This window comes from Mus musculus, chromosome 7 (assembly GCF_000001635.26).
Source record: "Mus musculus strain C57BL/6J chromosome 7, GRCm38.p6 C57BL/6J".
NCBI lineage: Eukaryota > Metazoa > Chordata > Mammalia > Rodentia > Muridae > Mus > Mus musculus.
In genome coordinates, this window is record NC_000073.6 from 16,163,006 (window position 1) to 16,187,006 (window position 24,001).

Below are 24,001 nucleotides of genomic sequence, written 5' to 3' on the forward strand. Positions count from 1 at the left end.
CATCCTGATCCCCAGGCAGCAGGAGGGACTAGATGTGTTTCACACTAGGTGTAGCTTGAGCATTTAAGACCTCAAAGCTGGGTCTCCACAGTGACACACTTTCTCTAAAAGGCCACACATCCATCTATAAGGCCACACCTCCTAATAGTGCTACTCCCTATGAGCCAACCATTCCAACACTTGAGAATATGGGGGCCAAAGCTATTCAAACCACCACATTTGTAATCCCAGCACTAGGGAGGCAGGTAAGTAAGGACAGCCTGTCCAACTTATACTACATGAGAATATCATGAGAATATCTATCTCTCTATCTCTTTCTCTCTCTCCTCTCTCCTCTCTCCTCTCTCCTCTCTCCTCTTTCCTCTCTTCTCTCTCTAATACAGGGTTGTCCTGGCTGTCCTGGAACTCACTCTGTAGAACAGGCTGGTCTCACACTTAGAGATCCACCTTCCTCTGCTTCGTACGTAAAGGTGTGTGCTGCTGCTAGGGCAGTTGAGAAGCTTTCTGTAAGAAAAGAAAACATCTGAGCTTGGACCTTGCTGGGAGAGACTTGGTGAGGTCTGTGTGGGGGTAGAGAGCATGGGGTTTAATTAGCCCAATGTGGAGTGCGTAGAGCTGGAAACTGGGTCAAGGTGCACAGACCACACTTAGAAAGTCTGGAGAGGGGAGAGAGTAGTGAGAGGTGACCAGGATCAGAGGGTCCTGAACCAGGACCTTGGCCAGAATGCCCCCTGCACCAGCAGCCACTTCACAGAAGAGGAAACTGAGGCTGAGAGAGGTGCAGCAGCTTACCCAAGGTCTCACAGTGAAGAAAGGCAGAAATGAGGCCCGGGATGCAGAGGACCAAGGAACAGCTCTATGTTAGCAAGAATGAATGAGTACAGTGGAAATGTGCCAGAGGGACTGGGTGAGTGATGTCCATCAAGGCTTGTAGGAGGGAGTGAGGAATGGCAGACTTGCTTGGGTCCAAAAGAAATAGCTTGGAATCTAGCTCAATGGTAGAGCCCCTGCCTAGAATCCCCCACTGAGGGGCTGGGGGCGTGGCTCAGTGGTGGAGCCCCTGCCTAGAATCCCCCAGTGAGGGGCTGGGGGTGTGGCTCAGTGGTAGAGCCCCTGCCCAGAATCCCCCAGTGAGGGGCTGGGGGTGTGGCTCAGTGGTGGAGCCCCTACCTAGAATCCCCCAGTGAAGGGCTGGAAGTGTGGCTCAGTGGTAGAGTCCCTGCCCAGAATCCCCCAGTGAAGGGCTGGAAGTATGGCTCAGTGGTAGAGCCCCTGCCTAGAATCCCCCAGTGAGGGGCTGGGGATATTGCTCAAAGGCAGAGCATTTTCCTAGTATGCAAAATGTTTCATCCCTAGCATCCAAAACACAACTGATCTTTGATATCTCAGTTTGTCTCCCTGGGAGGTCATGTCACTGCTGTCATGTTTTTCTTGTTCTGATGCTCCCTCACCTCACAGATGGATCCCATCGGGGTCCCCTTCTGCAAGATGCACATTTGGAACTTAGGACCTTACTGGGACCCAAGTCATGTGATAGACACACTGGAGGCTGGGAAAGTGAGTCTTAGGAGTTCTCTCTGGAGAGAATGCTCCCCTCCGGTGTTCTGAGTGTGTGTAAAAGGCAGCAGGATACAGGACAAGAAGAAACTGTGTGCTTTCCATTCCGGATGAGACACAGGTCTGAAAATCCAGATCAGAAACCTTCCAAAAGTCCGTTTCCCACAAACCTTCCAGCTTAAAGCAACACGGATGTTCCTCAAAGCCCGATGCCATGTTAAACCATGATGTTAGCTGGGTTGCACTCCCCGGGAATCTGAGGAAGGGGAGAGAATCTGCTTCCAAGATTCCAGAAGCTTCCATTCCCACCTCCTCTGACTCCAGCTCCTTCCACTTCATGGAGTTTCCTTATGACCCTCTCTTAACTAAAAGGTCCCAGGTGGTGGCACGTCAGGTCCACCTATATAGTTAATGTTTTTCTTTTCCTTGTCCCCAGAATTTTAAATTGGACACATCTACAAATTCTTCTGGGGTCACATTTGGAAATTCTCAGGTTCTGAGGACTGTAGAGTGGACATCTGGGGGCCATTATTCAGCCTGCCACTGTCTCCACTGTGACTTAATGGAATGTATCTCAGGACCCTCTCTCCTGCTGTGCTTCTGCAGACATCAACCAAGCCACACACCCATTGTCCCGTAGCTGTTTCTTAGGATCCAACGTGTTCATGGAGGGAGCAGGGCACCTCCTGAGACTAACATGAGGAGCTGCAGAAAAAGCCCAGCCGTTAAACGCATGCATAAGAACCCGACTTTGATTCCCAAAGCCTATGTTAGAAAGCTCACAACCACCTATAATTCCAGCTCCAGAGGACCTATCCTCCCTCTTCGGGCCTCCACAGGCACCTGAACTCTGGTGCACATAAACACACACACACACACACACACACACACACACACACACACTTTAAAATACAATAAAATAAAAACTTGTTTTTTCAAGACATAGTTTCTCTGTGTAGCCCTGGCTGTCTCAGAACTCAGTCTGTAGACCAGGCTGGCCTCGAACTCACAGAGATTTGCCTGCCTCTGCCTCTCTAGTGCTGGGATTAAAGGTGAGCACCACCATCACCCAACAATAATTTTTTTTTATAAAAGAATTTAAAGACTAGAGGGATGGCTCATTGGTGAATAACACTTGTTGCTCTTGCAGAAGACTCAGATTTGAGTCCCCAAACCAGCATAGTGGCTCACAACAGTCTATAATTCCTCTTCCAGAGTATCCAGTGCCCTCATCTGACCCTGAACACCAAACTTGCGCATAGTGCACATACATACAGGCAAAACACTTATTTTTTTAACATAACAAAACAGTATACAATGTGCACAGTTTTTGATCAAATGAGGATTTTCTTTCTTTATTTATTTTTTTAATTAGGTATTTTCCTCGTTTACATTTTCAATGCTATCCCAAAAGTCCCCCATACCCACCCACCCCCAACCCCCTACCCACAAACCCCCTACCTATCCACTCCCCATTTTTGGCCCTGGCGTTCCCCTGTACTGGGGCATATAAAGTTTGCAAGTCCAATGGGCCTCTCTTTGCAGTGATGGCCGACTAGGCCATCTTTTGATACATATGCAGCTAGAGACAAGAGCTCCGGGGTACTGGTTAGTTCATATTGTTGTTCTACCTATAGGGTTCCTATAGGGTTGCAGTTCCCTTTAGCTCCTTGGGTAATTTCTCTAGCTCCTCCATTGGGGGCCATGTGATCCATCCATTAGCTGACTGTGGGCAACCACTTCTGTGTTTGCTAGGCCCCGGCATAGTCTCACAAGAGACAGCTACATCTGGGTCCTTTCAGCGAAATCTTGCTAGTGTATGCAATGGTGTCAGCGTTTGGAAGCTGATTATGGGATGGATCCCTGCATATGGCAATCACTAGATGGTCCATCCTTTTGTCACAGCTCCAAATTTTGTCTCTGTAACTCCTTCCATGAGTGTTTTGTTCCCATTTCTAAGAAGAGGCAAAGTGTCCACATTTTGGTCTTCATTCTTCTTGAATTTCATGAGTTTAGCAAATTGTATCTTATATCTTGGGTATCCTAAGTTTCTGGGCTAATATCCACTTATCAGTGAGTACATATTGTGTGAGTTCCTTTGTGATTGGGTTACCTCACTCAGGATGATGCCCTCCAGGTCCATCCTATTTTATGCCTAGGAATTTCATAAATTCATTTTTTTAATAGCTGAGTAGTACTCCATTGTGTAAATGTACCACATTTTATGTATCCATTCCTCTGTGGAGGGGCATTTGGGTTCTTTCCAGCTTCTGGCTATTATAAATAAGGCTGCTATGAACATACTGGAGCATGTGTCCTTCTTACTGATTGGGACATCTTCTGGATATATGCCCAGGAGAGGTATTGCTGGATCCTCCGGTAGTACTATGTCCAATTTTCTGAGGAACCACCAGACTGATTTCCAGAGTGGTTGTACAAGCTTGCAATCCCACCAACAATGGAGGAGTGTTCCTCTTTCTCCACATCCTCGCCAGCATCTGCTGTCACCTGAATTTTTGATCTTAGCCATTCTGACTAAAGTGAAGTGGAATCTCAGGGTTGTTTTGATTTGCATTTCCTTGATGATTAAGGATGTTGAACATTTTTTTCAGGTGCTTCTCAGCCATTCAGTATTCCTCAGGTGAGAATTCTTTGTTCAGTTCTGAGCCCCATTTTTTAATGGGGTTATTTGATTTTCTGAAGTCCACCTTCTTGAGTTCTTTATATATATTGGATATTAGTCCCCTATCCGATTTGGGATAGGTAAAGATCCTTTCCCAATCTGTTGGTGGCCTTTTTTGTCTTATTGACGGTGTCTTTTGCTTGCAAACCACTTATAAAATTAAAAATAAATCTTTTTTAAAGGAAGAACTCATGCGACACATGAACCAGAAAGCTCACAAGACAGACTCCTCCCCCTAGGATGAAATTGAAATTTCTGGTTTCTTTGGAGATTGGTTATGTCATATGATGTTTTGCTGAAGCAGACACATGAGAGGATGCCCGATGCCGCAGTCTCTGAACCGCGGAGACAAGAACGACACAGACACCAAAACGGGTTCATGCAGCTTCAGCTTCTTTTACTTCCTCTTAACTTGCAGCTTTCTTTACTTAGGGCAAGGGCTATTCTTATACAGTAGTGGCAACTGACCTCATCTCGCGCCACACCACCTCATCCAATCAGAATCACACACGCTCCAGGCACAAGCTCAGGTTGGTCACAGATAGGCTGACAGATCCGGATCACGAGAAATAATCTAACTTGGCAGGCAGCTTACCCATGCAGTTTCATTGTGCATGTTCGGGCAAGGCAGTAAACATGTGGGTTTCACGGGGCCTGGCAATGGAGCAGGGCGCCATCTTGTCCCATGTGGCCACACCCACTTCCCACAGCCCGATGTTTGGAAGAATATAATTATGACCCCACTGACAGTTGGCATTGGGGACTCTGGCATTGGTTCGCCTTGCATTGTGTTGTTGGTCTTTGCTTGTCCTGACTTGGTAGTAACTCGACAGAGAACTTCTTGTGGTATTCTGGCAGCTTCTTGAAGCTTCTGCAGACTCAGGCCAATTGGCAGAGCCTCTTGGTTTCTTCTGGATCAAACTACTGTTGCAGATTCTTGAGTGGGGATTGCCGAACGGAGTGGACTGCCACTGCTGATTCGTGTTGGTGTTTTGCTAGAGGGCTGGACTGCTAACAGTGAAGATTGGAATAGCCCCAAAGAACTATTTCTAAACGGGTCCACAACCTTTCTTTACCACTATCTCTGGTGGGTGGTGGGCTAGAAGGGAGGTTGAAGTGTTTAAGAACCAATATTAAAGTAGGTTGTGAAAAATCTAAGGTTGTGTAAAACCCTAGGATACACAAGCAGTGAACAACCGATGAGAGGTAGACTCTTCAAGTGGGTCTGCCTACATGATGCACCGGGGAGACAGGTTGGGGTGGTTTAAATAGGATTGGCCCCCACAGAGTCATGAGTGGGAATGCCTGGCCCCTAAGGAGTGGCACTATTAGGAGGTGTGGCTCTGTTGGAGTAGGTATGGCCTTATCAGAGGAGGTGTGGCCTTGTTAGAGGAAGTGTGTCACTGTGGATGTGGGGCTTTGAGGTCTCATATGTATGCTCAAGTCTAGCCAGTGTGACACAGGCTCCTCCTTGCTGCCTTCGGATCAAGAAGTTAAACTCTTGGCTCCTCCTCGGCTCCTCCACCTTTATGCTTCCTGGCATGATGATAATGGTCTGAACCTCTAAAACTGTAAGCCAGCTACAATTAAATATTGTTCTTTATAAGAGTTGCGTTGGTCATGATGTTCTTCACAGCAATGAAACCCTAACTACGACATCAAGGATGCAGTTTTATGAGTCATAACTCATTCTGAAGTGAGCTGTTGGGTGAAGCAGTTGTCTGAGTCATTCACACTCCTAGAAGTAACCCCCAAAACCTACTGGCTTACCAAGCTGCATGTCAATGGAATCGTTCATTCCATCTATCCAGGGTGGATAGAAGCTGGCAGTGCCATCTATCCAGGGTGAATAGAAATAGTCTTCCCAGGAAAATTCCTGAAACAGAGCACCCAACAGTCTCAGGAGTGACTCAGGGTGTCTGAACCCCAGGTTCCCATCATGTTTGACCAGCATGCCTAGCCTCAAACTCACAGAGATTGGCCTACCCATGCCTCCCATTGTGTTGGCATTAAAGGGGTGCATAGTGACCCGCAGCTCATGGTGGTTGTTTGTGCTTCTGTTCTGCCCAGACTGCACACTTGCCAAGTCCTTCTGCTTTTTGATCCAGATCCCCATGGAAGTCTGTCTAAAGGCAACCAGTAAAACCATGGTGTAGCCTGAATCCTATGCCCTCTTGGAATTTCTTCTGCTCAGTTGAATAGTCTATCACCTTTGTTCCCAGTTTGCTTTCTACTGTGCTAAACACTGTGACCAGAATCAATGTGCAAGAGGAAAGAGTGACTTGCGTGTCCTTATGATCACACGCTGTGACTGAGGGAAGAAAGGATAGGAACATGGAGGCAGGGACTGAAGCAAAGGCTATGAAGAAGCAATGCCTACTAGTAGGCTTGTTCCCCATGGCTGGCTGGCTTGACTTGCTTGGTCTTCCTCCTCTTCCTCTTCTTCTTCCTCCTCCTCTTTTTCTTCTTCTTCCTCTTCCTCTTCTTTCCCTCCTCTTTTTCTTCTTCCTTTTCTTCTTCCTCCCACTCCTCATCATCCTTCCCCTCTTCTTCCTCCCCCTTTCCTCCTCTTTTTCCTTCCTCATCACCACCAACATCCCCCCTCCTCCTTTTTTTGAGATGGGGTTTCTCTTTGTATCCCTGACTGATGAATTTTTTCCCAAAATGTAAGAGATGGTGGTTGGCCCAGGGCCGTGACCTAGAGGACACCAGGCAAGATTGTTCAGCTACTTTCTTACACAGCCCAGGACCACCCAGCAGTTGGGACGGAGAGGCAGGCAGATCTCTGTAAATCCGAGGCTAGCCTGGTCCTCAGAGCTAGTTCACACAGCCAAAGCTACACAGAGAAACTCTGTCTAGAAGAAAAAAAGAGTTTAGATTTTTAAATTTTATCATTATATGTGTATGTTTGCCTGCATGTATGTTTGTGCACCATGTGTGTGCTGATACCCTTGAAGGTCAGAAGAACAGACTGGATCCTCTGGAACTGGGGTTATGGAAGTTTTGAACAACCATCTCGGTGGAATCAAACTTGGGTCCTCTGCAAGAGCAACAAGTTAAGAACATCAATCTTAACTACTGATTCAATTCTCCACCCCGAGGCTCTTATTGTTAAAAAGAAAATAATCAAGCCCACCTCCCACTCCTCCTGTCTCCTCCTCCACCCCTCCCGCCATTCCTCCTTTCCAAGTTCATGTGAGATTTTTCACCCCCATTGAATTTACTTCATGCTTCCTGTCTCCTAGAGCACGGATGGCCTCACAGGGTCCTGCTAGTGAAGAAATCTCCTCTCTTCTCCCTCTCTCCTCTCTCTCTCTTTTCCTCTTCTCTCTCTCTCTCTCTCTCTCTCTCTCTCTCTCTCTCTCTCTCTCTCTCTCTCTCTCTCCTCTTTCTCTCTCCTTCTCTCTCCTCCATCTTCCTGACCTCCTTCCACTAGAAGCTATTGATTGCCAGTGTCTCCTTAGCTAGGGGCGGAACATCATGCCTACCACCTCTCTCCATGCTGGGATTTTGCTCGGCTAGATCTTGTGCATATCTTGTGTGTGCTATGACAATCTCTGTGAGTTCACATATGCAGCTTTGCTGGTGTGTCTGGAAGTCACTGTTTTGTTTCGATCACCCACCACCTCTAGCTCCTACAGTCTTTCCACTCCGTCTTCCACAATGATCCCTTGAGTGTTCTGGAGTGATCCTCAGTTGTGTTTAACTATCCTCATAGATAGTTAAAAATTAACCCTCATAGCCTCCCACAGAGTCTCAAGACATAGATAGACTGTGGCCCAAGCTCTTCCTCAGAGTGGAACACAAATGGGCCCTAGCCCCGTTCCCAAGAGAACCCTCCTCCCCTTTGAAGTCTGCATTTGTGTGGCATTCTGGTCCTCCAAGCTTCCACCCAGGTCCCTACTGACCTGGCCAGGACTCCTCCAGCCCAAGTCTCCAAACCCTTCCCAATTTATCCTATGATCCTCCTCTGAAGGCTGAAGAGCCACATGCTCAGGCTTGCTCACAGCATTCTCTGGTACCAGTTTTCCATATTAGTTAGGTTTTTAAAAATATTTATTTATTTTATGTGTATGAGTATACTATCTTCATGCTCTCCAGAAGCGGACATCGGATCCCGTTCCAGATGGTGTGAGCCACCATGTGGTTGCTGGGCATTGAACTCAGGACCTCTAGAAGAGAAGTCAGTACTCTTAGCTACTGAGCCATCTTTCCAGCCCCCTTGTATTAGTTACTTTTATATCGCTGTGACATTGTACCAGATAAATAAAATACTAGGGTACTGGGGCTCTGAGCTCAGGTCTTCATACCTCACAGCAATTACAATGGGTATTGGAAAGGTGAGTCACTACTCTCAGAGGGTTGGACACACTCATGGCCAACTTCCAGCCCACACCTTCTGGTCTATCCAAGGAGCTTCCCCAATCCCATGAGGATTGAGGTCAGCCTCTAAGAAGGACTTCTGAGAAGGTAGGAGGAACAGGATAAGGGTTGTTCCCAGGTTCGGGGTGCTTCACTCCTCTGATCATCCCCACGGTGCTGGAGGGACTATCCTGGCCCCATCTCCCTCTCACCCCCTTCCCTGTTCTCTTTCCTCTTCCCTCCAAGCTCCCTGGGGAAAGGGAAGAAAAATGGAGGCTAACAGACAGAAATGAAAGATGGAGTCAGAAGAGGACAGACATCTGGAGGCAGACTGATGAGACTCAGAAAGAGAAGAGAGACTGAGATGGGACGGGGGCTGCAGACCAAGATAGGGCTGGGGAGGTCAGGGGGCACAGAGAGGAGGAGGAGGAGGAGGAGGAGGAGGAGGAGGAGGAGGAGGAGGAGGAGGAGGAAGAGAAAGGAAAGTAGGAAAAGGAGGAGGGAGGGGGAGAGGGACAAGAAGTGGGGAAGAGAAGGGAGGAGATTCTCAGCCATGAGACCAAGGGAGAGGTCACAGCTGGCAGAGGGAGGAGACTAAGAAAGGACAGAAAGGGCCAGGGAAAAATAGTTGGAGAGAAAAGGATGGGGGTGGGTGGTGAGTGCCTGGGGCAGACAGAGGCAGCCTCCTGCTCCTCTCCCTGGGGTCAAGCGCTGCTCCTTGGGACTGCACAGCCATGGCTAATGGAATGATTGCTTGGTGGGGCCAGAGGGGAGGGCAGCAGGCTGCAGGTGACAAATGAGCTGCCCCAGTCACCCCTGCTGTGATGGATGGCCAGGCCTGCAGTGAGGAGGGCTCCTTAGATAAATGGTGCCTTCTGTTGCAGCCAGGCTAGGCAGAGAGGACCTGGGGTATAGAGAAAATCAGAGAGGCAGATGGCAGGTCTGAGATAGAGTAACAGGAGGAGGCACACACACACACACACACACACACACACACACACACACACACACACACACACACACCAGGGAGGGGGAGAGAGTCAGAGAGAGACAGAAACAGAGGCAGACTGACAGTTGGAGAGAAAGAAAGAGAGGAAGAGACAGAAAGGAGGTTCTGGGATTCCCTTGAGAACCTTGAGGGTATAATCGATACATAGTCACAGTCCCCATGGCTTGAGGCCAGGTAGGAGAGTCTGAGCTAGGAAGACTTAGGGGCCTCCATGCTCTCAGCCAGGGCTGGTGCTGGATGCAGTCTGGGGCCCTTCCCTGGGTTAAGTGGGGTCACACAGGAGCAGTCCCAAGCAGCTACACAAGCAGAGCCCAGCACAGTTCCCCAGCTCCATCCAGATGCATGTAGAGTGGCCCAAACACCACCCTCCCAGAGGGGACACTAGTCAATAAGCCCCCTCTGGCTGCCACAGCCCCTCCTGTCCCAGAGAAAGGGTCCCAGCATCATGTTAGGGAAATAACCATATCAAGTTGGCTAGAGCTCAGGGGAGAACAGGCCAGAGATTGTGCACATACACAGAGTGTGTGTGTGTGTGTGTGTGTGTGTGTGTGTGTGTGTGTGTGTGTGTGTGTGTACATGTGCAGGCACACATGTGCAAATATATGCAGATGTGTTAGACTGGGGCGTGTGAGCTCTGCCAGCCTCCTTCCCGAAGTCACCGCCTCTCCTATCAATTTCTCACCCAGACACTCTCCATCTTCCCCCCACTAGTCCCTTTCATTAATTAAAAAGATTTATGCCCACGAGCCCTAGCCCCTGCTTCTTGCTGGGAACTGTTAGATTGTTCTTGTTCAGAGTAACAGCAGCCAGCTCTCTGTGGGCACACACATCCTCTTATTTCTGTCACCACCACGCCCTCATGCCCTTCTCTGTCCACCCCTTTCCCTCCTTCCACCTTAGACTGAGTGAGGTGGCTCCCTGGCTCAGGCTCAGCTTCTGAATCGGGCACAGCAATGAATCCTAGCACTCGGGAGGCAGGAAGATCATGCATCAAGGTCACCCTTTACTGCATAGAGAGTTTGTTACCCTGGGTCACATGAGACCCTGCCATCCCCCTACCCAAAAATCCAGTCCCATGAGGACAAAGGTGACTGCCCCAAGACACAAATCAATGCTGTGACCCTAGACTGCTGTGTTCCCCTCCACAAATCTCCAATGAGGGTAGTCAGGGAGGGAAGAGCTGGCAGGGTCTTTACACATTTAATTGAAAGTTACTTCGATTAATCTTCTACCTCACAGTACCTATGTTGGGGTACATGTGTGTAGCTAACCCCACTCCCCGCCAGCCTCAAAGGGCCAAAGTGGGGAAACCTGAAGGGGGACCCCACTCAGTGTGATAAGCCCACAGTCAGGCAAGGCCCCCTGAAATCTAGAGCCCTGGTTTGTTGCAGAGAGTGAAAGGCATGTTAGAGAAAGGTCTGGACTCCATCAGGATCTGTGGGTGTCCCAGGTGACAGAACAGGGTGAGGAGAAAGAGGGGCACACTCAGGACAATAAGAGGAGCTGAGAAGAAGCAGGGTCCTCCCTCCTCCATAGCCTCTCAGGCCCTCCCCACCTGTCACCCCTGCCCTGGCTTTTGTTTTATTTCCAGCAGAGAAGATGAAGGAGTGCGAGGCCTGTTTATGGGAGTCATAAAATGTACCTCCAGCTAGCCCAGCGGGGCTCACACCACCAACAGTGAGAGAGTCAGTGAGCAGGCTCTCAGCTGCCTCCACTCTCTGCGCTCTCTCTCTCTCTCTCTCTCTCTCTCTCTCTCTCTCTCTCTCTCTCTCTCTCTCTCTCTCTCTCTGATTCTGTTCCCTTCTCTGTCCCTTTCTCAGGTTCCCTTTCTTTCCTTCCTTCCTCTTCCTCCCCCAACCCACATCCTCCTCTTTTCCTCTGGTTTTTGGAGACAGAATCTTACCGTATAAGCAGGCTTGCATCCAACTCATGCTCCTCCTGCCTCAGTCTCCCTGAGTACCACACACACCCGGCACAATTACTTTTTGCCACTGGAATTTCACTCCAAAGCTTGTCTTGGGGTTTGACTGACAGCTTTTGTCTGCACCGCCTCAGTGGCTAGACCCACGATTTACACCCCACCCCACCCCCACCCTCCCACCCCCGCAAGGCTCGGAGGTCCCAGGCTGCTCCCCTAGGGGCAGCTGAGAGGGCTTCATCCAGGCTAAGGGCCTTCCTGAACACAGGGCTCAGAAGGACAGAGGCACACACATCCCTGAGGGAAGCACAGCAGCTCAATACTTTGCCACTTCTAGACACACACTGGAGCCTCGGGCCGACAGCCCCCTTGTCCCCCCAGGGGAGACAAGGGACAGAAACGGAGCAAGAAGACAAACGAAAATATAAGCTTGGTTCTTTCCTGTGCCTGGTTTGCTTTAATCCCGTCTCATGGTTAGACAGGAGAGACAGAGACAGAAGAGTGACCAGAGAGGAGGGGCAAAAAGCTACTGCAGACCCCTGGCGGCCAGGCAGGGAGAGAGCAAGAAGCAGTGAGGACCAAGAGGGAGGGTGGGGACCGCGGGAAGCTCCAGACACAAGACCCCGCGAATCTGACATACAAAGGCCAAGGTGGGTGGAGGCAGACCTGGAGTCCAGGAAGAGGAGAGGAGGAGGGAGGGGACAGCACGGAGGGAAGAAGGGGAGGCAGAGAAGGAGAGGGAGGAGGGGACTCAGAGGAGAGGGGAGGGACAAGACAGGAGAGGGGCCGCTCGGGAGGAGGCCCCGCTCCGGCAGACAGCGGGTTAAGCGTCTCCGCGTGAACTTCCGGATGTGACACAGGCCGGGCCCGTGTGAGCGGAGGAGCCGCCGCCACCCTCGGCCGCGATCCGCGGGTCTTGGCCACTCGGAGACCCTGGCACCCGGCGGGGACCTCGGGGACCTCCTGCCGCGATGAGCTCCAGGCCGTGACCTCCCGAGCCCAGGACAGGCGGCGCCGGCTCATGGCCCGGAGGGTAGGTGACTGTGCCGTCCCGCCCTGAGCCTCTTTCTGCCTCTAAATGTCCCTTTTTGCCCCTTAGAGTTCCTTCTGCCCCTCCCTCTATTCCTCTCTGTCACTCTCTCCCCCTCACCCCCCCTCCCCTACTCCCTCTATCTCTTGGGTCTTCCCCATCTCTACCCTCTTCCTGTCTGCTTTTCCCCAGGCTTCTGTTGTCTGAGACCCACCCTGGGGTTAGGGGTGGGACATCTCACCAAGCTGCCAGACAAGGGAGAGCAGGGGAGAGATGCGAGCCCTGAGTGTAGGGAGGTTTGGAGACGAACCTGGCAGGAGGTAAAGACCCCATCGTCTGGGTTCACGGTGGGCAGCTGGGAGCAGGTGAATTCACTTCAGGATGCTTAGAGAAGTTAGCCTGCGGAAGCAAAAGAGGAGTGACAGCCACCCAGATGGCCCAGTGCGCCCAGGTCGGCTGGAGAACACAGGACCCTCTGCCTCATACCAGTGAGCCCTTTGCCTCTTGGCGCCCCAGTCTCCCCACTGCTAAGAACCGTCTTCTACCTGGAGATCAAAGGTCCTGCTGCCCCATTGTGATTCCGTAACAGGAGGACCCAGAAATCTGGCTCCTATACTCTTGTTTCTGGTTGGGACTGTTTGCATGGTAGAATAGGGTTACCCTCCCCCAAATGTATTTATTGACTGTTGTCTGATTGTGCTAAATGTCTTTCATTTCCTCATTCATTCAATTCCAACTTGGTGCTAGGTGCGCTCTGACTGACTGACTGACTGTCTGTCTGTCTCTGTCTCTGTCTCTCTGTGTAAGTATATGTGAATGTTTCTCTCTCTCTCTCTCTCTCTCTCTCTCTCTCTCTCTCTCTCTCTCTCTCTCTCTGTGTGTGTGTGCGTGTGTGTGTGTGTAGTTGTCTCTTGCAATTCGGGGTGTAGTGCTCTAAGCCTGCATGCTCTGGAGAACCTACCCTATAGCATACATGTGCATATGTATCACATGCATGTGCATGTCGGCTGTGTGCCCAACTCTGTGTGGATATGGGTATGGTGAATTTACATGTTGGATGTGATAAATTGTTAAGACATTCAGAGGTGTGTAGTGTAATAGCACTCCAGAGGTCAAAGCAGGAGAATTGCTCTGAGTTCCAGGCCAGCATGGGCTGCAAAGTAAGATTCTATCTCAAAACCAAACAAAGCTGGTAGAGCCCTGCCTAGAATCCCCCAGTGAGGGGGCTGGGGGCGTGGCTCAGTGGTAGAGCCCCTGCCTAGAATCCCCCAGTGAGGGGCTGGGGGCGTGGCTCGGGGGTAGAGCCCCTGCCTAGAATCCCCCAGTGAGGGGCTGGGGACGTGGCTCAGTGGTAGAGCCCCTGCCTTGAATCCCCCAGTGAGGGGCTGGGGGCGTGGCTCAGTGGTAGAGCCCCTGGCTAGGATGCACCAGGCCCTGGAACCCAATACTACAAAAATAAAACATACACTTGTAAAATAAATAGGAAGAAGCTGTGCATATGCAGGTGAATTTTTTGGATTTTTCCAGGTTGTACCTCCTGTCAGACCCTGTGCTTTCCTCGCTGTTCTCCCTCCCTGGCTGGTTCCCCCAACATCTCTGTCTCTATGCTTCTTTGCCATTATCTCTCCCTCAGTTCCTAGCCATCCAACTCCTTCCTAGATGTCCCTTTGGGGTCCTGAACAGGACTCTCATGCCTGCTTGGACTGCTCTGTGTGATTCTGCGAAGGCTGGGATCCTTGAATACTGAAGTACACATTGTGTGACCTTGGGTAAGGAGACTGAGCCCTGGGGAACTAACCTCCCCGGGCCTTGTCCCTTCTCTTGTAGTATGATGAGCTGCGCCACTACCCAGGCATTACAGAGCACACGACAGCCCTGGCCAGCTTTTCAGAGGCAGCGCCTTCAGTACCTAGAGCCCCTGGGCCCTACACCCCACACCGGCCACCCCAGCTCCAAGCTCCAGGCTTGGACAGCGACAGCTTGAAGAGAGAGAAGGATGACATCTATGGGTGAGTGGGTCTAGGGACAGGCAGGGGCTCCCCCAGAGTGTCCTTTGTGTCTCTCAGGGTCTGTTTCTCTCCTTGTGTCTGTCTCTGAGCATTCCCTATTTCCCCTCACGAATGCCCACTTTCCTGTCCCCACAGACACCCCCTCTTCCCACTCTTGGCCCTGGTCTTTGAGAAGTGTGAGCTGGCTACATGCTCGCCCCGTGATGGGGCCTCGGCTGGGCTGGGTTCACCCCCAGGTGGTGACGTCTGCTCCTCTGACTCCTTCAATGAGGATATTGCTGCCTTTGCTAAGCAGGTGGGCAGCCCCAGAATGAAGAACCTGGGAGGCAGCAGGAAGGGCGGGCAGGAGGCGGGACCACCTTGCCTGGCCTCTCTTCTCCCTCCCAGATCCGCTCCGAGAGGCCGCTGTTCTCTTCCAACCCGGAGCTGGACAACCTGGTGAGGCCCAGGCCCTCCCCGTGTCCCCTCCGCAGCCAGCTCTTGTCCTTCCACTTCACCTGTATTCCTGGGGTTGGCTGAGGGGTGAGGACAGGAAACCACTAGCCCACATTTACAAACCACAAGAATGTTGCCCATTTGAGAACTCCAGGTGGTCAGAAACCGAATCCCAACTCTGCCACTCTAGCTTCATGAACCAGGGAGCCAAGGCAAGTGATATCACTAAGGGAGAAAAAGAAAGCTAGTGAGAAATACCCTTTCTTTGCACCTCATCCTTTGGCAAAGCTCTCTGGGAAATGTAGTTCACTAGGTGGAGGTGGGAACAAAAGCAGAGGGCAGGCAGATCTGGGGTACAGGCTGTGCACCGCCGCAGCACCTCTCAGCTCCCCTTGTGATTGACTCTCTCCCTGTCGCTTCTCTTTCTACCTCAGCCATCAATCAAATTCTTCCTAATGCTGACTTACTAAGCCTGACTCTGTTTCTCTTTTGGCCCAGTTGATTTCTCTGTTCTGTCCCTGTCATTTTCTTTGCTGTACTGTCTTAAGGATATTTCTCTTATCTCTAAAAAATTAATAATAACAGTGTCTCACCCTACTGTCCAGGAACCTATTGTGTAGCCCGGACTGGTCCTTGTGGGCAATCCTCCTGCCTTAGCCCCCTCCAAGTAGCTGGGATTCCATGTGTGCACCTCCACACCTAGCTGCTCTCCTTTCTTCCTCCTTTCTGTCTACAGATGGTCCAGGCCATCCAGGTACTCCGGTTCCACCTGCTGGAGCTGGAGAAGGTGAGGGTGTCTCACTTGCACCTGCCCCACCCCCACCCTCTAACTCCTCTCTCCCTACTCCCCACTGGAGTGGAAGCAGAATGTTCCCTCACCCCGTATACCCCAGCCCTGGCTCCCCCGGGTGGCCCCCCCCCAGTACCCCGCTGCCCTCCCAGGTCCACGACCTGTGCGACAACTTCTGTCACCGCTACATCACCTGCCTCAAGGGGAAGATGCCCATAGACCTGGTGATTGAGGATCGGGATGGTAGTTGCAGGGAGGATCTTGAGGACTACGCAGCCTCCTGCCCCAGCCTCCCAGACCAGGTGGGCATCAACAGGCCACTATGCACTTCATGGCAATGACAGCTAGGCAGGACAATGAACACAGCAGGAAGACATGTTTCACATCTGAACACGTCAGAAATGTCAACCATGAAGTGTACAATACACTCACATTCCCATGTCACAACAACCCACAAATATAGCTGGCATAGACACATATACACAACCAACCAGTCTAAGTCAGGTATAGACAGCCATACTCAACAGATCATAATGAGTACCACCTCTTGAAACAAACCACAACCACAAGACAGTAGCATAGACCCTACAGCCACCCAAGGTCCTGAAATAACCCAGTCATGAGACAATAGCACAGACCATAGAGCTGTTGCACATCCTCGAACAAGCCACAACCATGAGACAGTAGCATAGACCCTACAGTCACCCAAAAAGTCCCCAAACAAGCCATGGTCGTGAGACAATAGCACAGACCATAGAGCTGTTGCACATCCTCAAACAAGGCACGGCCACAAGATAATAGTGCAGGCCATACAGGCACTCCCGAACTGCCACTGAAGTATAACTACAGCACACACATATTACCACACAACTATCTCTGGTGGATCCAAAGAGCTCTAGATACTGCTGAACAAACTCAGATAAGGTCACACTTGGACAGAGACTGACCCAAAAGCCCTTGTTGCCCAGCAGTTATGTAGCCTCATATTCATCTATGTAGACTTATAAATAAAGATAAATAAACTGGAATCAGCTCAGCACAATAGGTGACAGTTACATGCATAGCAGTTGTCTGTGTTGATCACAAGTTACCTCCATTAGAAAAAGTCATCTGAGGGTCACACCCAGATGCTGTCAACAGATCCAGCAATGACACAACCCAAAGTCAGAGACAGGTACACTGCAAGACTCCTGCGGTACATCCACACACTATCACACAGGAGAGGCTCACAAACTCTCGGTTGGGGCTGGAGAGCCAGTTCAGTGAGAAAAGTACTCACCATGACAGCCTAGGGACTGTAATTTGGATCCACAGCTGTCATGTAGGTGCTGGGTGAGTCTGATAGCCTGACTCTAATCCCAGCGCTTACAAGGCAGAGACAGGGATACATGGAACAAGCCAGCTAGCTAGACTGTATTGGTGAGCTATGTGTTTAGCAAGAGACCCTGCCTTCGTATATAAGGGTGAAAATTTGAACAAGGCTCTGGCATGCACACACACACACACACACACACACACACACAGAGAGAGAGAGAGAGAGAGAGAGAGAGAGAGAGAGAGAGAGAGAGAGAGAGAGAGAGAGAGAGACCATTTGTCTCCAAACTCATCAGAGTCTCAGGAGAACTTTACATGAAAAGATTGGATATCATTCCCAGGGAGGTCCCTGTTCAGATTTCACACATCCTCAGCTATCCTCAAAGGACAGTTACCTGGAGGTCACATACACACACAGATGTCCCCACAGAGACACACACAGACTCTCTGTGGGCAATACTGCCATCTGGGTAGTCTAAGAGAACAGTACTCACACTCAGAAAGTCGTGTTCAGTTACACAATACATAAAAGTTTCAGGGAAAAGTCTAGCATGGTGGTATAGGCCTGGAATCTCAAAATTCTGAAGGCTAAGGGAGGAAAGTCACTGTGAGCTCAAGGCCATCTTGAACTACACAGTATGTTTTCAAACCAGACTGGGCTACAGACTGATCCTCATCTCAGAAAACAATAAAAGTCTACAAACAAAAATAGAAACTGAACCCCCTATACGAAATTCTGAAAACTGAAGATGTGGCTCAGTGGTAAAGCACCCACCTAGACTCCCCCAGTGTGGGGTGGGGTTGGGGGTGGGGGAGTGGGCAAGGAGCTGAAGGCATGGCTCAGGGGCAGAGCCCCTGCCTAGAATCCCCTAGTGAGGGGCTGGGGGCATGGCTCAGTGGTAGAGCCCCTGCCTAGAATCCCCCAGTGAGGGGCTGGGGGTGTGGCTCAGTGGTAGAGCCCCTGCTTAGAATCCCCCAGTGAGGGGCTGGGGGCGTGGCTCAGTGGTAGAGCCCCTGCCTAGAATCCCCCAGTGAGGGGCTGGGGGCGTGGCTCAGTGGTAGAGCCCCTGCCTAGAATCCCCCAGTGAGGGGCTGGGGGTGTGGCTCAGTGGTAGAGCCCCTGCTTAGAATCCCCCAGTGAGGGGCTGGGGGTGTGGCTCAGTGGTAGAGCCCCTGCTTAGAATCCCCCAGTGAGGGGCTGGGGAGCGTGGCTCAGTGGTAGAGCACCTGCCTAGCATGAAGGATACCTTAGGATCTGTTCCCAGCACTGAATAAAAGACAACACATATGGAAAGAATTTTTTTCATAAGTTCAGGGTAAATTCACTGGCCAAAAAAAAAAAAAAAAAAAAAAAAAAAAAAAAAAAAAAAAATCCAACCTGAACTAATGAGAGGCTATTTATAGCCTGTACTTTTCCCACTTAGCTAATATTCATGGTTTGCCAGAGCACGTTAATGGGTTTGGTGCTGAGATGAGCCCAGGCTCCTGCTGGGGGTGAGAGGAAACCCATTGCCCCAGTATCCCAGCTCAAAATGAAAAAGGTTTTGTTTGCCTTTTTGTGTAGTTTGTCGCTCTTTTGAAGAAGGGTCCTACCTTGTGATCCAGAGTTCCTGGGAACTCATGGGAGTCCTACCTCAGCCTTCTGAGTGCTGGGATTAATGGACATCACCACCCCAGCTTTCAGAGTGAGGCGTGAAGTCTGAGGTTATCTCAGGTCCTAAGATGAAAGTGCCCTATAGACTGCTAGCTTCCGCTTGCCTGCCAATCACTATTCACCTGCACATAGGTGAGTTTTCATACCAGTTGAAAATGGCCCAGAGAGGCAAAGTCACTCACCTATGATCACACAGCCAGATCAGGAACAGGTTTTATCTACAGAGCCCGGGTTCCCTAAGCTTTCCCCCTGATGTCCCATTCTTATTTCCTAGAATACTACATGGATCAGAGACCATGAGGACAGTGGGTCTGTACATTTGGGGACCCCAGGTCCATCCAGCGGAGGCCTGGCCTCCCAGAGTGGGGACAACTCAAGTGACCAAGGTGAGAAACTTAAGAGGGACTGAGGAAACATGGGCGTTGCTCTGAGGATTAAGGTTAGACTTCCAAGGGGATTCCCAGGGACACAGCCGCAGTCTGGTGTCTTGGGTAAGGGTGTGGTCCTCTGTTGCTTACCAGCACCAACTGGACATGTCTCCCCCTGGCCCCAGGAGATGGGCTGGACACAAGCGTAGCCTCTCCCAGCTCCGCAGGAGAGGATGAGGACCTGGACCTGGAACGCAGACGGAACAAGAAGAGGGGGATCTTTCCCAAAGTGGCCACCAACATCATGAGGGCCTGGTTGTTCCAGCATCTCTCGGTGAGTCTTCAGACTGGGCCGACGTGGACACAGAGAGAGGGAGGTCACTGTCCCAAAGGCCAAGCCCCATCTATGAGCCACCCAGAGATAGGTCCTCCCAGCAGCCCCTGCTCCATCCCTCAACTCACCCACCCATCAATCATCCACATGCCACTTGTCCCAGGATACCCTGTGGAGGATGTTCTATTGCTAAATGCACTGTGAAGACAAGGCCCAGAGAGGCTAAGGGTCTCACTTCAGGCTACCCAGTCAGACATAGTTTCAAATGCAGGCAATCTAGCCTTAACTCTTGTACCACACTGCCTTGTGGAGGGAGACTAATAAGCAGACATGGAGAGGCTAAAAGAAGATAGACTAAAAACAGAGGAAACTGTTTAGAACTGGAAATGACAGCCCATGCTTGCAATCCCAGCACTCAGGAGGCTGAGGCAGGAGGATTCTCAGTTTGAAGACAACCTGGGCTACATGGGAAGCCTCTTTGTTGCACACACACACACACACACACACACACACACACACACACACACGAAAGACCAGGGCTACTGAGATGGCTCTGCAAGTAAGGATATTTACTGCAAAGCCTAAGTTTGGTCCTTGGACCCATTTGATGGAAGGAGAGGACTGATTCCCACAAGTTGTCCTCTGACCTCCACATGCAGGCTTGTGCATATGCGCGCTCACACCTGCACAGATCGAGAGAGAGGTTGGGGGGGGGGGGGAAGGAAGGGGAGGGGAGGGGAGAGGGGAGGGGAGGAGAGGAGAGGAGAGTGGGGGGAATGAGAATATAAATATCATTTTAAACAAGAGGCTTGAGCTGTAGTTAAGTTTGGTGGATTGCTGGCCTAAGGTAAGAAAGTCTTGGATTCCACCAAGTGCTACATAAAGAGGGTGTGGTTTGTGGGTCACACCTGAAACCCCAGCACCCAGGAAGCAATGCTGTCCTCAACTAAATAGCAACTTTGAGGCCAGTCATTGCTTCAGAAAGAAACCTCAGGGTAGGAAGTACAGCTGAGCAGTATATAGTGGAAGCGAAAAGAGGTGTAAAAGGATCCCGTGGGACTCCTTGAGTAGGACTAGATGCGTGGGGCTGCTCGCCTCCCCCATGTGTCAGCCCCCTCCTGCCCAATTTGCCTCTGGTTGCTGTAAAAGGTGGGGGTGGGAGATAAATTGTCCAAGGCTTTGTTGAGCTCCACCCCTTTGGCCAGGGAGGGAGAGTAGCTCTCCCACCCTCCTCCTGCCTTGGGGACCAGTTATACCAGGCTAGACCTTAGGGAGCAGACATCAGCGGGGCAGGCAGAGTGACTCTTGTTGGTGGCTTGCAGCACCCGTACCCTTCAGAAGAGCAAAAGAAACAGCTGGCCCAGGACACAGGGCTCACCATCCTGCAGGTGAACAACTGGTGAGTGATTGGGCTGGGTGCTGTCCGCGGTGCTGAAACACCGTCTCCTACTCCTTGTTCCTGGCAGCCCAGATCTAGATTCCTTCTGCTGTCCTTCCTTGCGGTCCTCTGACCCCTTGAATACTTCCTCACACTATTTTTTTTCTTTTCTTTTCCCCATCACTTCCCAGGTTTATTAATGCCCGGAGACGAATAGTGCAGCCCATGATTGACCAGTCTAATCGCACAGGTATAAAAGGGACAGAAAGCCCCTCCAGTCTCAGGTAGGACCAGGCCTCCTGTGTCTGAGTCTACACCACATCTTCTGAGGCTTCTAAAGCTCATCTTGTACCCTTGATCCCTTCTTGGAGCTTCTGTGGCTCCACCTGAACCCCGACTCCCTTCCATGAGCTCGCCCGCCCAAATTTTAATTTTATTCTTAACACTGGGTCTCGCTATGTAGCTCTGGCTAGCCTGAAACTCACTCTGTAGACCAGGCTTCCCTTGAATACACAGAGATCTGCCTGCCTCTGCCTCTCAAGTGCTGGGGTTAAAGGTGTGTGTCATCTCATCCAATCCTATTCTTGTGATTCCTAGGGAATCTATCTTACTTCAACTCTCCCTAAGGGCTCCTGAGCCTCTGTCTGTGCCCCCAACCCATTCTGAGGTGCTTCTGGGCCTGAGCCTCAGTCTTAGCTCCCTCCACAGGGCTTCTGACGTTCTGACTGCACACTAGCACCCTTGTAAGCCTCCTGGGGCTCACCATACACCCCATCCCCTTTCCTTAGGGCAGGGTGCATCTTTCAACCCTGAGGGCCAGCCCATGGCAGGCTTCACAGAGACTCAGCCACAAGTGACAGTCAGGACACCAGGTAAGTTCCCTGTCTCTGCTGAGCCACTTCTTATACCAGGCTCCACCTCTAGTCACACACCTTCTAGTCTCAGTTCATAAATGATCCATGGCTGACTTCCATACAGGGAGCAGATGATGATATCACTGGTTTGCTCCAGTTTTTCCAGACTCAGCCAGATTAAAGACTTTTTTTTTCTTAAAAGGCCAGAACTTCCTTCTCTTCCTCTTCCTCCTCCTCTTCTTCCTCCTTCCCATCCAACTCCTCCTCCTTCTTTTTCAAGACAGGGCTTTTTCTGTGTAGCCCTGGCTGTCCTAGAACTCACTCTGTAGACCAGGCTGACTTTGAACTCATAGGTATCGGCCTCCTTCTGCCTCCCAAGTATGGGAATTAAAGGCATGCACCACCACTGCTTGTCTCAGAACCTTCTTATTTATTTATTTATTTATTTATTTATTTATTTATTTATTTATTATTTAGCTTTTTTGATACAGGGTTTCTCAGTGTAACCCTGGCTGTCCTGGAACTCACTCTGTAGAGTAGGCTGGCCTCGAACTCAGAAATTTGCCTGCCTCTGCCTCCCAAGTGCTGGGATTAAAGGCATGTGCCACCATGCCCAGTGGCTCAGAACCTTCTTAAAACACTTGACTTATTTGATCCCGGTGCAGAACCCTGGGTAACAGAACGGGTGAGGGAGTATTAGGTATCTGTGGGCAGGAAGGCTCACTGACCTTTTCTTTTGCTTTCCAGGATCAATGGGGATGAACCTGAACTTAGAAGGAGAGTGGCATTACCTATAGAGGCTGGGTTCAAAGGGAAGGTGGGTGAGTGAAGTCTAGAGATCAGCAGTCTCAAACTTCATTAAACTCCAGCAGTGAACCCAACCCAAGGAGAATTTTTCAAGGGTGATGGAAAGATGCTTCATCCATCTTTCTATCTACCCACCCATCTACATATCTATACATCTATCTATCCACCCACCCATTCACCTGTCTACCCATCCATCCACTCATCTACCTACTTACCTGTCTACCCATCCATCCATCCATCAGCTACCCATTCACCTACCTGTCTACCTATCCATCCATCTATCCACCCATTGATCATTCATCATCCATCCATCCATCTATCCATTAATCCACATACTCATCCATCACTTACCCATCTCACCTGTCTACACAGCCAGCCAGCCACACACCCACTCACCCATTATCCACCTATTTACCCACCTGTCCATCTGTCCATCCATCTATCATCCCACCCATTCATCTATCTGCTCACTCAGCATCTGTCCAACCCATCTATTCACATCATAGGGACCAATGCAGTACTTTCTAACTTCTACCTTCCTTCCCACAGGAAGGCCCCAGCCTCTGACTGTGACCACCAGCCTTGCACCTAATTGGTCCCTGCTGGTCCTTGGGCTTCAGGACTTCACCTCCAAAGCTCCCACCCCATTCAACGCCTACCTCCCTGGGGTCCCCAGTAGCTTGAGGACCAAGAGCCCACTTGAGGGTCTCTCAAGGGCAAAGACAAAGCCTCCAGGTCCTGCACCCTTCTTCTGCCCTCCCCTTTGCCCAGGACCTAAGCAGAAAACTGGGCCAAGGTCTGAAGAAGATGGTGGCTGGGGCCCCGACCCAGGACAGAGAAGAGACTGGGGTTGGACAAGGATGGTCAAGGAAGAAGGGTCACCTGGATCCAATGTTTGGAAGAATCCTCCATCTTCCTGCCCTCTGCCTCCCCCACCTCCCTTCTCTGACATTCTTCTACTTTTCCTTTTTTAATAATAAAGTCTTTAAAATGCAAATCAAAATTCTCATTTGTCTTCTAAGATTTTAAGTCCTTGGTAACTTGAAACTGAAGAGACACAAATGCTAACAGTCACTGGCCATCTTTCTCCTAATTCTTGCTCTGAAATACCATATGTATCTGTTAGCTGTTGCTGTGTAACAAGCTGTCCCCCAAATTCTATGACTCAAAATGGATACTATTATTGAAGTCATCCTACTTGTACTTGGCATCTTATACTAGGTACAACTGGACTTTAAAAGTGGCTATGGGGATCAGCAAAATAGTTCAGTGAGTAAAGGTGCTTGCAGCCAAAAGTGATGACTTGAGTTTGACCCCCAGGAATCACATGGAGGGAGGAGGGGACAGAATCTTTACAAGTTGCCTTCTGGCCTATCTACCTACCTACCTACCTACACACACACACACACACACACACACACACACACACACACACACACACAATGAATTCCTACAAAGAACACAGCATAAAAACCAGCTCTGTTGAGATGACTCCGTTG

General features: G+C 50.4%; 1 protein-coding gene across 20 annotated transcripts; it reads left to right on the forward strand.

The window, feature by feature from the left end:
• The first annotated feature begins 11,006 nt into the window (after positions 1 to 11,006).
• Positions 11,007 to 23,505, forward strand: Meis3 (Meis homeobox 3). 20 transcript variants are annotated; one of them, XM_006539603.4, is made up of 14 exons: positions 11,007 to 12,179; positions 12,390 to 12,562; positions 14,387 to 14,568; positions 14,704 to 14,863; positions 14,956 to 15,006; positions 15,740 to 15,790; positions 15,946 to 16,095; positions 19,036 to 19,147; positions 19,315 to 19,463; positions 20,786 to 20,862; positions 21,033 to 21,091; positions 21,630 to 21,713; positions 22,443 to 22,512; positions 23,052 to 23,505. In XM_006539603.4, the coding sequence occupies exons 2-13, from the start codon at positions 12,551 to 12,553 to the stop codon at positions 22,490 to 22,492; spliced, it is 1,137 nt and encodes a 378-aa protein (XP_006539666.1). In that variant the 5' UTR covers positions 11,007 to 12,179; positions 12,390 to 12,550; the 3' UTR covers positions 22,493 to 22,512; positions 23,052 to 23,505. The 20 variants fall into 20 exon arrangements, 17 of the variants coding, with proteins under 17 accessions (XP_006539666.1, XP_017177505.1, XP_017177504.1 ...); XR_003946410.1 differs by adding an exon at positions 15,150 to 15,215 and having other exon boundaries at positions 11,582 to 12,562; positions 19,283 to 19,463; XM_017322015.2 differs by adding an exon at positions 15,150 to 15,215 and having other exon boundaries at positions 11,979 to 12,562; positions 15,997 to 16,095.
• Positions 23,506 to 24,001: the final 496 nt, after the last annotated feature.